This window comes from Macaca fascicularis, chromosome 15 (genome assembly GCF_037993035.2).
Source record: "Macaca fascicularis isolate 582-1 chromosome 15, T2T-MFA8v1.1".
In the NCBI taxonomy this organism is placed as follows: Eukaryota; Metazoa; Chordata; class Mammalia; order Primates; family Cercopithecidae; genus Macaca; species Macaca fascicularis.
In genome coordinates, this window is record NC_088389.1 from 121690988 (window position 1) to 121707535 (window position 16548).

The 16548-nt window shown below is 43.9% G+C and overlaps 1 protein-coding gene across 3 annotated transcripts; it reads right to left on the reverse strand.

Moving 5' to 3' along the window:
* Positions 1 to 476: 476 nt before the first annotated feature.
* On the reverse strand, positions 477 to 16546 carry NFIL3 (nuclear factor, interleukin 3 regulated). 3 transcript variants are annotated; one of them, XM_065530804.2, is made up of 2 exons: positions 16186 to 16546; positions 477 to 2332 (listed from the first exon to the last, which is right to left on the reverse strand). In XM_065530804.2, exon 2 carries the CDS (start codon positions 2158 to 2160, stop codon positions 772 to 774), a length of 1389 nt encoding a protein of 462 aa, XP_065386876.1. In that variant the 5' UTR covers positions 2161 to 2332; positions 16186 to 16546; the 3' UTR covers positions 477 to 771. The 3 variants fall into 3 exon arrangements, with proteins under 3 accessions (XP_065386876.1, XP_065386875.1, XP_065386874.1); XM_065530803.2 differs by lacking the exon at positions 16186 to 16546 and adding an exon at positions 15891 to 16094; XM_065530802.2 differs by lacking the exon at positions 16186 to 16546 and adding an exon at positions 15124 to 15371.
* Between the last annotated feature and the right edge of the window lie 2 nt (positions 16547 to 16548).

Below are 16548 nucleotides of genomic sequence, written 5' to 3' on the forward strand. Positions count from 1 at the left end.
CTCTAGAACTGTTAAGACTTATAATAACATAAAAATGCCTCATCCTCAGTCTTTATCTACTCTTTTAAAACAGACTTTAATAAAATGCGTCAGTGACTCAACTACCCACATCCATGTGTCATACTTAAAGGGTAGATAACTAAGAAGAGGCTGTTACCAAACAACTTGGATTTTTATACTTAAGAAAATTATAGAGAAAACATAATTTTACAGAAAAATATATAATATAAAGTAATTTAGTGAATTAGTCTTGAATGCAAGAAAATTCACTGTTATTTTTCTTTTCTTTCTCTTTAGAAGGTTTTCCAACTGATAGCCTGGAAAAACAAATTATTTGCTGAACTTAGCACTTCAGTTTTCTCTTATTCAGGGGAGAAAACTCCCCCATATAAAATGTAAAACAGCTTAATATTTAGTTTTGTAACTTAAATTGATTTTTCTTTTCCATCAAATCAAATGCAATGGAGCCGGAGTTCTGTGTTTGTCACCAATCCTTTATTGAAACTGGTAACTTACACACTTTATAATAGAACAACAAAAATAATGTTCAATATATACAGCCTTTGCATGGACTATTAGACTATACACAGGCAGCGTGATAACACAATCTAATCTTCATCATCTGTGCACAAAAAGACACCAAACAGACAACATGTGCACATCACAGTGAAATGACATCACAGGTCCAGTGAAAATTCAGCATAATACAAAACGGACTGCTCTATTGCAAATGACATCTTTCTAAATGCCCAGCTCTTACTCAGTAGTAATTTACCCAGAGTCTGAAGCAGAGATTGGTTGTGTGGCTATAAGTCTCTTCAGAGAGACAACCTCTGCAGATAAGTTTGCTATCCCCTGCTTCAAATACAAATTCTCTGGGCCAGAAACTTTGTAGCCACTGTCTTTCATTTCAACAACTCCAGTTTTGAAACTATTCTGAGTTTTGCCACTCAGTTCTTTTTGATGCCAGTGCTCCGATTTGAGAGACCAATCTTGAATGTTAGTCACTTGCACTGAGAAAGGAGTAAGAGAAGAATGTACCATACTTGGGGCACTATGCTTTTCGAGTTCAAAATGTCTTTTAGATGTCATGTCAATAGGGGAGGAAAGTTTTTGCGTGGCCTCAAATTCATTATCAAAGGCTTCTACTTTGATCTGCATGGCTTTAGCTTTGATCCGGAGCTTGTGTGGCAAGGCAGAGGAATTCACTTCTGGAACTTTAACCACCGTTGCATGCACGTGCTTGAGTTCGACTGGAGAATGGATGGGGCCCTTGGGGACCTGTTGCTCATCTTCGCCATCAGATGACTTTCCTACCACACCATCGTCGGTTTCCGACGTTCTCGGGGAGTTGCTGGAGGATCGGTTGACTTGCAGTAGTGGGGGAGAGTGTGAGTATCCAGAAAAAGAATTCCCCATATAGTTTTGATAGATGGATGCTGTGTAAGAGCCTCGGTCATCTCTCGTCTCCCTTGTGTAGCTCTCTAATTCCATCGGCTCTTGCTTGATAATCTGGAACTTGTTTTCAGGACTTCTGCAGCTTCCCTGCACAGAGCTCTCCTGCGTGTGCTCTACCGAGGACACTTCAGAAACATCGGACAGTGAGCTTTGTGGAGAGTGTTTAATAACAGAAATACAACTGCTTGCCACCATCGAGGGTTCGTGCTCGTCCACAAATGAGCTCACACTGGATTTGGAAGTCTGGTAATCTTGAAAGTACACAGCTGTAGAATTACTGAGTTTCTGAATCTCTTGAGCATATGCTGTGGAGCTAATTAAACCAAACTTTAATTTTAGTGAAAGCAGCTCAGCTTTTAAAGTGGCGTTTTCTTCTCCCAGTGCAATTAGTTTGTTCTCTAAAACCAGGTCATTCAGTCGACGCTTCTCACGAGATCTTTTGGCAGCTTCATTATTTTTCCGCCTTTTTTCCCAGTACATAGCATCTTTCTTTTCATCAGGAATGAACTCCCGTTTCCTCCGACACGCAGAAGATTTGTTTTTCCCCACACTTCCTTCACTGAGAAGCAGCTCCTCACCTGTTGTGGAGTCTTCAGATACTTCCGTTAAAGCAGAATTAAGGACCATCATCTTGTCCACATTGCTACTGGCATCAAGAGATGCCTGCTCCTTTTTGATGGTCTGCATTTTTCTCAGCTGCATCAGAAACAACCTTCCCCTATAGATGCGTGTAGGAGAACAAATTAATTTCCCCGTATTCTCAAGCTCTTTAAAAACTCTGGTTTAAAATCCATCAATATTCTTCCTTTTGTTCTACTGTCTGGGATAAATCCTTCAGGCTCCTTATTGAATGAAGCTGGGCCTCCGTGGTTATCTGCAATACATGAATAAAAAAAAAAAAATCCCAGTTATTCATTGGATAAATGTTTACTACAAATTATGTACAAGGAAATATGCTAAGCATGTAGGGCATACAAGCACAGATGAGGCACGGCCACAGTTCTTTCAACGAGTTAGCATTCTCAAAAAGGAAATAAGTTCCCAAATACCTAAACTATAAAGCTGTAAAGGACAAATCCCTAATGAGACCTATCAGTAAGAGAATATGTGGTCCAGGACAGTAAGGGAAAAATAACCTCTGCCCAGAGAGATATAGAGGAAGGCTGTATTTAATGAGGCAAAATGGAGAAATAGTTGGGTGTGGGCAATTACAGGAAGGAAATGACAGATAACCTCTGGTTGGTTAAGTTTCTAAATAGTACATGCATACCGTGGTGCTTCTAAATAACGTTACCTAATATTTACATCACTGCCAAGCAATATGCTCACCTCTTAAAAGGGACTTAACCAAGTAAACTTTAACATGAGTAAAAAAAAGTTCTGCACTCCTATATAGAATACAATATAAATGGAGACAAATTTCTTCCACAAAAACTAAAGTAAAAGCCACATTAACAACGGAGCTGTTGGTTTTAATCTACACCTTAACGTGGACATAAACCTGCCCATCACATCCCTGACTGCCTGGTAGGCTTATATTCCAGCAAATTCCACCAGGTGACTCACTGCAACTCAATGAAAAGGATTCTTCTCAATCAAGCCATCTCTTTACAAGCATCTGAGTTTAAGAGATTAGAAATTTTTTTTTCTGATTCCTTTGAATTGTTCTATCAAACATTCAACATTGAAGTATCCAAAATACTTCTTGTGATCTTGAAAATTCTGTCAAAATAGATTTCAGATTTCAGTTACAGAGTAGCTTTGAACTAAAAAACAGTTACTAGGCCAGGCACCGTGGCTCACGCTTGTAATCCCAGCACTTTGGGAGGCCAAAGCGGGCACATCACGAGGTCAGGAGATTGAGACCATCCTGGCCAACATGGTGAAACCCTATCTCTACTAAAAAATACAAAAATTAGCTGGGTGTGGTGACGTGCGCCTGTAATCCCAGCTACTCGGGAGGCTGAGGCAGCAGAATCGCTTGAACCCGGGAGGTGGAGATTGCAGTGAGCTGAGATCACGCCACTGCACTCCAGCCTGGTGACAGAGCAAGACTCCATCTAAAAAAAAAAAAAAAAAAACACGCACACAAAACAAAAAAAACACTATTTTATTCAAAGGGGTTTTTAAAAGTATAGTGCATTCTTGAAACAAAATTATTTTAAACCAAGAGAATATAGTTACAGAAAAAAATTTCTTTCATTTATATGAATTAGTTTCAAGCAAAATATAAGAACTCAAGAATAGAATCATTCATTAGTTTCCTCTTCCACTGATGAAATACTTACAGTACAAATTTGGCCTGACGATTGCCTTAGCTTGAGTTAATAAAATCCATGTTATGTTCCAATAGCAATCGTTGCATGGGGGCTTTTGAATTTAGCTATGTTTCTAGACACTGATTCTCTGCCTAATATTCCAGTTGGTAATACTTTTCATGAAATAGACGTGGTACAACAATGGTTCCATCAGCACGATCTGCACACAATAGCACTTTATCCCACCATACTAAAAAGATGTAATGAGCCGGGCGTGGTGGCTCGTGCCTGTACATCCCAGCACCTCGGGAGGCTGAGGTGGGTGGATCACCTGAGGTCAGGAGTTTGAGACCAGCCTGGCTAACATGGTGAAACCCCATCTCTACTAAAAATACAAAAATTAGTCAGGCATGGTGGCAGGTGCCTATAATCCCAGCCACTCGGGAGGCTGAGGCAGGAGAATTGCTTGAACCCAGGAACCCAGGAGGCGGAGGTTGCAGTGAGCCGAGATCGCGCCACTGCACTCCAGCATGGGGGACAAAAGCGAGACTTCGTCTCAAAAAAAAAGATGTAATGTTCTTACATGATGTCACGATCTCTTTCTTATGCCTAGTTTCATAATGACTAATAAAGTGAAGTTTACTTTTATCAATTGGAAAAGCCTGCCAGCTTCTTTTGTCTTTTCCAGAAGGAATGAAAGGAATTATGTAATAATTTCAGGATCATAAAGAATAATGTTTCATGCCAGGTTTTTGCCCATTAAACTGAGCCAACACAGTTAAGGGAACAGCTAGCCGTAACTCAGAGAAATTTGTGATTATGAATTCCCAGTTTCTGTTCTTTGATAATGAAACTTTAATGGGAAATGAAGGCAAGGAGTATGTCACAGTCAGCAATGATGCTGCAGAGAAGGAATCTTCCTATTTATCATTTAAACAATATTATTTCCTTTTTCTTTTTTGGATACAGAGTCTCGCTCTGCTGCCCAGGCTAGAGTGCAGTGGCGCAATCTTGCCGCACTGCAACCTCTGCCTCCCGGGCTCAAGCGATTCTCCTGCCTCAGCCTCCTGAGTAGCTCGGGTTACAGTTGCACACCACCAGCTAATTTTTTTGTATTTTTAGTAGAGACAGGGTTTTACCATGTTGGCCAGGCTGGTCTTGAACGCCTGACCTTAGGTGATTCACCAAAGTGCTGGGATTACAGGCATGAGCCACCACGCCCAGCCAACAATACTGTTTCCTCTAATTTGCATTTAGGTTTTATCCTTTAACATGAAAGCCCAGTTTCCTCCACATATTGAATGGATTCTTTCCTCTGTTGAAGTCTGTACTCTGCCATTCAGCAAAGTCCTCCTGCTGAAGTAAAACGAGTGGAGAAGTAAAGAGGAAGATATCCCAGTTAAAGACGACTGCACTGACCTTTCCCAAGGCACCTTTCAAATCTCCACTATAGTCTTGGCCACTACTTTTTTCCACTTTTAGTTTTTAAACATCATACGATCCCTTGCAGACTATTAATTCTGGTTATTTTCTCCACTTGAGAATCTTTCTCTTTCATGTGTTATCTTATTTGTTCCTTCTTTAAAAAAAAAAAAATCAGACTCCTTTATTTTGCCTCACTTACTAGTTTTTACAGTAATGCTTTTGAAATGCCCCACCATTCTGTCTGTCTTAGTTACTCTTCCTAAACTTCAAGGACCTTTCAAGGTTGGGGCCCAATTGGGAAGGAGCCTTCACAATCCTATTTCTATTTAACTAAAATAGCCCCATTTGTCTTAAAATTTCCTTAACTCGTGTCTTCTAGGTGTCTAAGCACTATATGTCTACTTTATCATCTCTACAACTTTGTTGGTACATTAAGACCTACAGAAAACCTCATTTCCTTTTTTTTTTTTTTTTTTTTAAGACGGCGTTTCACTCTTGTTGCCCAGGCTGGAGTGCAATGGCGTGATCTTGGCTCACCACAGCCTCCGCCTACAGGGTTCAAGCAATTCTCCTGCCTCAGCCTCCCGAGTAGCTGGGATTACAGGAATGTGCCGCCATACCCAGATACTTTTGTATTTTTAGTAGATGGGGTTTCTCCATGTTGGTCGGGCTGGTCTTGAACTCCTGACCTCAGGTGATCCGTCCGCCTTGGCCTCCCAAAGTGCTGGGATTACAGGCGTGAGCCACTGCACCCGGCCATCTCATTTGTTTTTAATCATCTTCTTCCTATTTGAATTTCATGACATGTCACTATAAATCTGTGATTCTTCCCTCATCTGTATATATTACATTCATGGTCTCCACAACTCAGCGGCAAATCACCATACTATCTTAGGATATTTTCTGTAATATTATGTATCAAATAATCTTGCAGTGTTAAAAAGAGTTTATCAGCATTGTGGGATGATACGGAGAGAGGCATAATCACATACACTGTGTGTGTTTCCACATGTTTGTCTTTTGTGCCCAACTACACTGGGAATTACTTCAGGGTGGAAATTAAAATATACTTGCAGTCTTCTAGCAAAAACCTGAAGATATTAGGTGCTCAACATTTCATTGACAGTCACCCACATACCTTATATGAGAGTTTCGTAACCAGAAAACTTTTTTGATGCTTTCTTTTAATGTTCTGTGAATTGTAAGAAGATATTTTACTTATTAACAGAGAGATTCTCTTATTCATTAATTGGTTTATTCAACACATATGGAGCACCTACTGTGTACTGGGCACAAGGGAAGACTGGGGACACATCAACAAGGAGAGGAAAAACCCAACTCCCCAGACCAGGCACTCAGTCGTGGGTGGGAGACAAACAGGTGAGCGGAGGGGAACCAGGTGTGAGTGCAGAGCTGCACAGACATGGGCCTGGGGTGCAGGCTTTCTTCCTGTCATGGAGATAATAACAAAAACAATCATAATAGGTGCCATTTATTGAACACTTACCACAGAACGGGCACTGGGAGCCTGACCTGCTTTCCTTCATTCACTTTCAATGACTATTTTCAGATAAGAAAACTAAGGCTCACAGAAGGCAAGTGACTTGCCCAGTGTCACACAGCTAGTTAAATGGCAGAGCTTACATTCCGGCCCAGTTCCTTTACTCTCTCCTCCACTTTCACAGGTGGTTCTGCATCTGTGCAATGCAGTCTTATTTACACACAGTTCTCTTTTGTGTCACTTTCATTTCTAAGTAATACACACCCCTTTACTAAGTTACTTTGGGCGCAGTAAGGCACTATGCTAGCTTAACTTTTTTTGGTTTTTTTTTTTTGAGATGGAGTTTCGCTCATGCTAGCTTAACTTTTTTTTTTTTTTTTTTTTTTTGAGATGAAGTTTCACTCAGGCTGGAGTGCAATGGCGCGATCTCAGCTCACTGCAACTTCCACCTCCCGGGTTCAAGCGATTCTCCTGCCTCAGCCTCCCGAGTAGCTGGGATTACAGACATGCGCCACCATGCCCAGCTAATTTTGTATTTTTAGTAGAGACCGGGTTTCTCCATGTTGGTCAGGCTGGTCTCGAACTCCCTACCTCAGGTGATCTGCCTGCCACGGCCTCCGAGTAGCTGGGATTACAGACATGCGCCACCATGCCCAGCTAATTTTGTATTTTTAGTAGAGACCGGGTTTCTCCATGTTGGTCAGGCTGGTCTCGAACTCCCTACCTCAGGTGATCCGCCTGCCACGGCCTCCCAAAGTGCTGGAATTACAGGCATGAGCCATCACGCCTGGGCCCTTAACTTCTTTTAGATGCTGTCTTAACTTCTTTAAGCCAGCAAAGATACTATCTAGAAGTTTTCTCCATCCTCCTTAGAGATGTTTCACATCTGGCACTATTTATGAATTGAGAAAACATTTTATTAATTTTCGTATCTCTGCTAAAATTTTAACCTCCTGGCCATTCTAATTACGTTAAATAGAGAAAAAGAAATATGATAGCTGTGGACATTGTCACCTATGATTTTTTTTTAAACAAATCCAAGAGTGTAATGTTTTCAACATGAGGCAGGGGACAGTGTCTCTCTGACCCTCTCATTTTGCAGATTAATCAGCTAGAAGACAGACTGACCTTCCCAAGACTACACAACAGTTGGGCACAGATGGGCTCTGGGCTCTCCTTATGCCCCTCAATAATAAACTTAAAGCAAATGCAAAAGTAGTTTATGATGCCTTCAAAAAGCCTCAGGATTTATGCTAACCTAACAAATTTATTTCAAGCCTCAATATTTTCCCTTATGATTAATTTAACAATTACTTCATCTATGCATCATCTTTTCAAATCAACATCTAATGTTGTGGTATATTAGTCATTGCTTAAGTTTCTTTTTTGGTGAATAATTGACACTACATGCCAATTCTATGATGTTAGTGCACTCAGCACGATTAACTTCATTACACACATTACATGATATGACTCTCCTTGAAAACACAAATAAAAAAGAGAAATTTAAGAGCAGGTATTATTACATACCAGTTGACATATTTTTCTGTACATACTCTGAAGGTGCCATCACTAATTAACACTTTTGTATAGTCCACACACTATTTCTCTAAGCAAGAATTATACAGCAAGAATTACATTTCATAAGCCCAGATATTAAAAGTTTAAGTCAGATTACCTAAATATTGTTTTTAAGAACAAGATTTGATTTAGAAAATTCTATAAAAGAATATAACCTCATAACAATAATTCTAGACCAAATTTATCCTTGAGGAGTTATCTCATTACTTATGTTTATGATAGACCTTTACTTCCCTGGTCGCTCACAGAAATAATGTTTAACAATCCAAGCTCTACAAAGGAAAAGAATCAACATGCTTTGTTTCAATCATCTGAAATCTTACTAATAGTCTAAACATTAAAATCTACTCTGAGAACATTTTGTTATTAATTATCTCTAAAGGATAAGTTTTATGGCAAATTGCTATATATATTTTGTTTTTAAAATTCTGTCAATAGAAGATGAAATACTATTTGATCCACCCAATGATTTGGAAACATTATAGAATTATCTTATTTTCCCTCTCCTCTCTGAATGTATTGTTTTCTCCCTGTTGTATAATATAGATAACAGTAAAGGAAGAAAAATGTTTTCAAGGTAAGCTTAAATTATGTTAAACTGTAAGCCATCTCTCCAGTAAGACAGCAGATGCTTATTTTTAAGATAAATGTCATTTTCATGAAAAAATCAAATCAATTAATCAATTCACAACTCTTTATACTTTTAAAGTATGAATACTAGCAATATGTTAACCCTACATTTTCTTCCTGTGGGTAAAATTCACAGTATCTGTGTCAATGAAATGCTTTACTTCTTTTCATGGATGAGAAAACAATCTAGTATTTAAAAGCAGAGATGAAATAAGAAGTCACTACACGTGTACAACCCAGAGGAAATGGGGAGTGAAAAAACTCAGTTAGAAAACAATGAAGTTGCAAGAGAATTTTCTAATCCCATTGAAAAAGAAAAGGATTTTTAAATTGAGAAAACTATGTTAAACCTCTCTAAGGGTCATTCTGTCCCCAGGAAGCAGCTTACCCCAAAGTTAGAGAGAAATGTGTACTTGATCAAGACAGGCAAGACACACACACACACACACACACACACACACACTTGCACACTGCCAGAATCTATTCTATCATAGCAACAAATTGACCTACTTTTTCTATTTGGGTGCCTCCGTAAATAAATGTGTCAAAGCCTGTTCCAGTTTATGATAAATGAAAATATTTCAAGTTCAAAAAAGGACTAGTTGAAAATTAAATTTAAATTTAATAAATACAATGACAACACTGCATTTTATTACATCACTGATGTAATTTAAGTAATTGAAATATGAAATAGTATAACAACATTCTTCAAGAGGTCATCAGTGTTTGTAACTTAATACACAATTAAATTATTCTGAAGTCTGCAAAGAGTAAGCACATACACACTAGCATGACCAAACACTTAACTGCACAGCTTGAGAAATAAGAACAGCTCCCACTAAAGATGGGAAGTAACATGGGGGAAAAACAGAACAGTAATAATTTTTTAAAAATCTATAGAAACTTAAAAGTGGGGACTATTAATATCTTGAAACTTCTGAAAAGATAACTGATCAGTGTAGCAACTAATCTGAAACCTTAAAAGGACATCAACAATCACAAAGTAACCCAGTTGTAGGAAATCCTCCAATGAATAAGTAATACATGCAACATGGTGTAATGATGGCAAAAATGGTGGGCTGGGGGGGCAGTCAGGCCGAGAAAATTCTTGAAAGTTTCTAATGATAATGTAGAATCATCCCAACTTGCTTCACTTGGCTTTTTAATTTCTTTTTCCACTTTTCTAGTCAGTGGATGATTATAAATGTCATTTTCTACCTTATGAATAGAGTAGATTTTTAAATGCTTATTTTTAGTGTTTATCTGAAGGCCAGTTAATTACAGTTTAAGACCCCTAAAAAGCTAATTAGTAAAAGACATCATGTTCTGACAACTAAAAGGCTTATAAACATCACTCTGAGTCCTATGAAACTGAGTCCTCAAAGCACAGATTATTAACAAATGGCATCTAGCAAATCTCAAGTAAACTTTCTTATCATAAAAACAAGCTATGCTCTCTTATTAAAGCCATACGAGAAACAGTTCTGGGTGTTTTTTTTAACTACAGTAAAGTTACTTACAAAGAAATGTGAAAGATAACTGGGGGTAGTAGTAATAAAAATTCATTTTGAAACTGAAAAATTCTTATGTAATGTCTGTGATCAAAGGTCAACATCTTTCAACATTCTCATACAAGTCCAACCTGGATAGAAATCAACTCAAATATAATTTAGAAAAATAACAGGATATCAAACAATGTGTTAAACCCTGTGAAATACAGGCATACCTTACAAAAACAAGAAATGAATATTAAAGGAAATTTCAATTACATTGTTTCTGTTATATTTTGAATTGAATCCCAAGTGTGCTCTCATTCCTCAATACAAATTAAAAATAAACAACTTTAACAGCATCAATGGCATCTGGATTACAATGGAAATCATGAAGTATACGAGTTTAACCTGGGTAAAAATAAAGCCCAGGCAATATGACTGCACCTTTTCCATTCCATGCTGCAATCGCATTTACATCTCGAAATTGACTCTAATGACCAAGGCAAGGTCAACTAGAAAAATCCACTCAGCTGGTGAGTCAGGCACATTGCTCAACGTCCGAAAGGCCTCTCACAAAGAGTTTTAATTTTCAGGCTGTTGCATCACAGTGATGTTATAACTGCACTGCACAAAAATAAGCCTTTAACCCAGAAAAGGAAATTGTTTCAAAAACTACAGTGAGTGTGAGAATACACTTTGTCGAGGTGCAAATTTCCCCATCTGGTTTTCAGGCTCTGCGACCTGGGCTGCTAATTCATTTCTCCGAGTTTCCATTTCCTCATCTGTGAAATGTGGATGATAACAGAGCCCCTCAACACTGTGCCTGGCACATGCAGAGTATAAGTTTAGTAAATACTAACTCTTAATCTCTTTTCTGAAGAATGATCAGTATCAAAAGGCAATGATGCCTATCAGTTCCAGGCTGTCTTCGCTGCTCATGACTCTTACTGAAGCCTGACCTATGTCGCAAGAGTAAGGGTAAACCAATGAAAATTTCTTCTGTTAGTCAAAAGGGTCAAATATAAACACTTTCACAGGACCGGCCTTAGTTTTCAGGCTACATATACCCCCTACAAGAGAGCTGATCTGTGGTGTCTCACCATCCACTGCTGATCTCAGACCACAATGTTTTAGATAGAGAAATCATCCAGGCTACAGAAAATGAGTCACAGAATGTGTAAGGGAATTGGAAAGAGCTGAGCTATTAATACAGCACTTGTCACTTCATTCCTGCTACTATAATCGACTCATCTCTCTATTCCTTCAAGCAGCTCCCCAAAACATTAACCCAATGACTTGGGAAGTTTGAGGTTCTGCAATCCTGTCAGGAATTCCCCTTAAACTGAAATTAACATTGAACACAATGGCAAAGTTTTCAGGAAAAAAAAAATTATTAGAACAAAAAAAGTATCCAAGAAAGATCTTATAGACTTAATTCCAACATGAATCCTTACTATTACTGCAAAGAGATTTACAAAGAGAAAAATGAAGATAAATACTGACACACACACACACACACACACACACATTCTGGCTGCTGGTCAATAATACAGGAAACATTTATTGAACTCCTCACAACCAACTAGGTCAACAGGTTTTATTCCCTCAGTTTACCCTGAAGAGTGATGGAAATCAGGACAGTGAAGGAAGATAACAAGCTGGGGCCTGGGACCCAGGGTTCTTGTGAGCCCAGGGCCTGTGCTCTTAGGATCTGTACCTCACCGATGCCTGTTCTCTAACTACTGCCTGTAACAAGAGGGAAACTGATTAGGGATAGGGGTGTAGCATATGATCCCACAGAAGCCAAGTTTTTGGTCAGTTTTCAACAAAGAGCACATTGCGTTGATATGCTTCAGGAGAACATCTGTGATGTCTCCATGAACTCCCTGTGAGTTCCCGCATGGGTACAACCTCGGAAGTCTTTATGCCAGGATGAAAGTACTGTAGTTTTACAGTAGGACAGCAGCGTCTATGTGGGTATTTTGATTTTATTTTGAACTCTGGAGATCAGTGTTCTCTCTAGCCTTTGACCATATAAATTAAAGGTTAAAAAAAAAATCGGCTCAACTCAACTGGCCAAAGTCAAGCTGAGGCCTTCCTTTTTAATCACTATCAATACTGGAGCGCCCCCACCCCCAATTTCTGTGGTCGGTGGACGTTTGGAGGTTCTCTTAAGGTCTTTTTCACTTCAAGAATGGAGACGCGCTTCGCTCAGAAATACAATGAAGACTCTTGGAACAAAGGTGTCTGCAGGTTTCAGAACCTCACCGCAGAACAGGCGCGGAGTCAGGCCCCTGGATTTGCCCTGTTGGAGGGAGGGCCGCTGAGACGCAGGCACTCCGGGTCGCCCGCGCTGCCCCTGTTTGCCCCGTGCGGGCGCCGGGGTCCCTAGCTCCCTGGCTCCCCGGCTCCCCGGCTCCTGCGGCCCGGGCGAACCCAGAGCGCACCCGCACTCCGACCCGGGCCGGTCCCTAGGGCCCGAGCTCCACCGGCCGCGCCCCCACGCGGCGCCTCCCAGAGACCCCCCTCCCTCCGGGTGGGCGGCGCAGCGGGGCCTCGGCGCCGCGAGGACCCCCCGCGCCAGAACAAAGGAATGTGGGGAGGGGGCAGGGAGGAGCGCAGGCCACCGAGCAGCCCCAGTATAACTGCCGCCCGGAGGCGCTTCTCGGTCCCGACCCGAGGTCCCCGCCCGCCACTACCAGACCCGCCCCCAGCCCCGGCTTCTCGCAGACCCCACCGGCCCGCAGGAGGGAGCGGCGCACTGGGGGCCGCACGGACGCGCCATTGGAGATCCCGATCGGAAGGTGGCGCCACGCTGCCCCTACAGGCCCGGGACTCCCCCGCGAGCTCGCAAAGTAGGTCGGGGTCTGAAGCTGGGGGCCTAGAGCAACTAGCTTCTTGGAAAGCGACTGCAATTATTTGGGGTAATATCCTCTGTTCCAGAGACGTCCACCCCCCCCCACCAAAAAAAAAACCCTGCGCTTAATTTAAATGTTACGATATATACATCCCATCATATACATATATTCACACATAATCACTATGTAACAGTCCAGGAAGAAATTAAATATTTGGATAAATTACATATTCATACATCTTCACATGAGTAAAACTAGGGTATCCAGACAAAAATACGATCTACTAACCTATATCTGTTTCCCATTGGTCATATCTGATCTGGGGGTAAATAAATACTTCTGACCTCACTTACTGTTGTTATTTACAAAAGCCAAGAACAGAAGATGGCACTTGACCATTCCCCGCTGTTCTCAGAGAACAGCAGTTTCCTAAAGTGTCCTTTAAAAACATAAATGGGAGCCAGCATCCAGCAAATCACCGGGCGCTGCGAAATGCCTTCCTAAAAATACAATCTTATCAAAGGTCTCCGAAGGCGTGTAGTTAAAACTACAGCAAATGGCCTTGAACTTGTATTTGCACACAGCCCTAGAGAAAACACCAGAAATAGCACTGCGAGGCCACAATTGTTAAAATGTGATAGGGCTAAATTTAGAAGAACGCGCGTTTCATTTAGGGCAAAAGACACACATTCGGCAGCATGAGCAAACTCCATGCTTACCCGGTTGTCTACTTTCCTGTTTAAAATATCCTTAAGAAAAAAAAAACTGTTATAGTGACATTCTTAAAGGCTGAGACTGTCCTACTTTCTTTGTAGCAAGATTATAAAATCACGTAATTAGCTCCCTCTCTATGCTCACTGCCAGCAAATTCGGCAGTTACATAATGCAACATTTCCAGGAAACTATTATGTGATTTGTCTTGTCGTGTCTGAAAAAGCGATGACAATAAGGTGAGAAAAAGGGCTGATCGAATGGAATGCATTAAAATTAGGAAGGTGGGGAGGTAAACGTCACAATGGTTCGTCCCAGATTTAAAAATAACAGCTGAGAACATTGAAAGGGCGAACCCCAGTAGTACCCAAGATCAGAATTCAACCCGAGCAATTCTTGCTTTTAGGTTTCGTAGTATCGTTTTAAAACCTGTTTATTTGGGACGTAATATAGACGTAAATAACGATCTAATATCCAACGCTGCGCCTCAATTACCAAATCATTGCACACATACGCGCATATTCCCACATCAGCCCGCAATCCTTGCCAACATTTCACCGTGGGCAGATTATGCAATGTATGAAAGGACAAATCCCACAACCTTCCCGAGGGCTTGTAAAACACGCTGACGACAAACAGGGTGGAAAACGTCTGTGCAGGCACAGCCCCTGACACAAACAAACGCCGCGCAGGCATTCTCCGAATGCCGTCACCGTTCACGCTACCAACCCGTTTTCTCACCAAGCAAATCAAGACTATTCCCCATTCCTCAACCCCCAATTCCTCTCCCCTCTACGCCGCCAGCCCCAGAGAAGGAACGAGAAAGGAAGACACTAGAGAGGAAAGAGCATCTTCCCGCTCGGAGAGGGCTCAGCCTGCCTGGCGCTCTTCTCTACCAAAACATCAATTTTCCTGAAATCAGGAGACATTATGCAACAGCAGCGGGGGGAGAGCGCAAACCAGCCAGGACTACGTGCCGGCGCGAAGGCGCTGCAATCAAAGCAGCCACCTTAAGGTGGCGAGTCCCATCCTGACAAGGCAGCAAAAGTTTATGTAATGAATGCCCCGCGCGCACTCGCCGCTGCTGGCGAGCCCAGCTTACAGCCCGACCCCGCACACTGCGCGGCCAGCACCCCGCGCCCGCCCGCCCGCAGCGCGCCCGGGGAGCAGTCGCCGGGCCCCCGGCCGGCGGTGGGCGGAGCGCTTACCGTGTTCCTGCTCTCGGGCCGGCGAGGAGAAAGAAAGGGGCGGCCGCGAGTCGGGCCGCCGGCGCTCGGGGCTCGGGCCGGGCCGGGCCTCCGGGGCCGCGGCGGGAGGCGGGCGGCGGCGAGGGCGCGGCGCGGGAGGCGGGCGGGCGCGCCGGGTCCGCGGGCGCCGTGGCCGCGCCGAGAGATGTGTGTTAGTAGGTCAGTTCCGAGCGCCGCGCTACGTCGCCGCCCGCCAGCCCCGCGTGACTGGCGGCCGCGGCCCCAATCGCCGCGCCTGCACCCGCCCCCGGCCCGCCGCCAATGGCCGCGGCCGGCAGGGGCGGGCCGGGGCGGGCTCTCCGCGGCCACGCCCCGCCTCCCCGCCCTCAGCTCCCCCTCCGCGGCGGCGCCACTACCAGCTTGCGTCCCTCCCCGGCCAGGGCCACCGCCGTCCGAGCGCCCGCGAGGGCTGGCGCCCCATGCCCGGCGTAACGAGGGTTGCGCAACGGCCCGCGCGGCCGACACGACCGGAGCGAGCCTGCGGAGGAACCCGGGAGCCCCCAGTCCCACCGCCCCGTCCGTTCTTGGCTTCCTTCACCCTCCCGGTCGCTGCGGTGGCTCTGCGCACCCCGCGACCCTCACTCGTTCGCAGAGGCGCTTTTTGTCTTCCTGAGAGCCGCAGCCGGCCGGGCTACCTGTTGCCGACCGAGCACTGCGGGCTGCGGCTACCCGGGCGTGGCAGGGACCTCGGCCTCCCCTTCCCGGCACACTCCCGAGAGGAGCCCTACCTTGGGGTGGGCAGGAGGGAAGGCGGGGGGTGGCGGCTGGCAAGCTGCCAACACTCGGGGCGCGCTGCGGCGGGGAAGGGGTTGGCGCGGCCGGGCAGCTACGCGGGGCTGCGCGGCGGAGGCAGCGATTAAAATGCCCCGGCGCCTCTCCGGAGAGCCGCGACGGCCCGGAGCCGGGAGGGAAAGCTCCACGCACAAAACGCCGCCCCCTGCACAATTAGGGCGAAGATGACGGCTGCAAAGTTGTTGCGTAACACGACTAGGAAACGAGGCTCGCTGAGGTCCATCTACCCACCCCCGCCACGCGGGTGCGGCGTTCCTCGGAGGATGTGAAGGTCCGCGCTCCGGGTGCGCCCCACTGGGACGCCCACTGGCGTTTGGTGCTGTGGGTTGAGAGGACCGCGCGGGATCTCTTCTGTGATCTTGAGCTGATAGCTGCTTAGTGTCATTTCTGCCTCTAACTGGATACGATAGTCTTCTCTCCCAAATTCCCGGGCTACGGAAGAGAAGTAAAAAAAATGGGGAAAAGAGCACCTAGCCTCGACTTCTTAAGTCTACGCGCTGGACTGTCAAGGCACGTGGCACACTCCCTGCATTTACCGATACATGGATAGTGGGTCAGTGCTGGCCTTAGCGAAGGGAGCCATGTTACCGACAG

Bases quoted from the DNA above. Each gene is read 5' to 3' on its own strand.
- NFIL3 (XM_065530804.2), bottom strand. From the start codon at position 2,160: ATGCAGCTGAGAAAAATGCAGACCATCAAAAAGGAGCAGGCATCTCTT.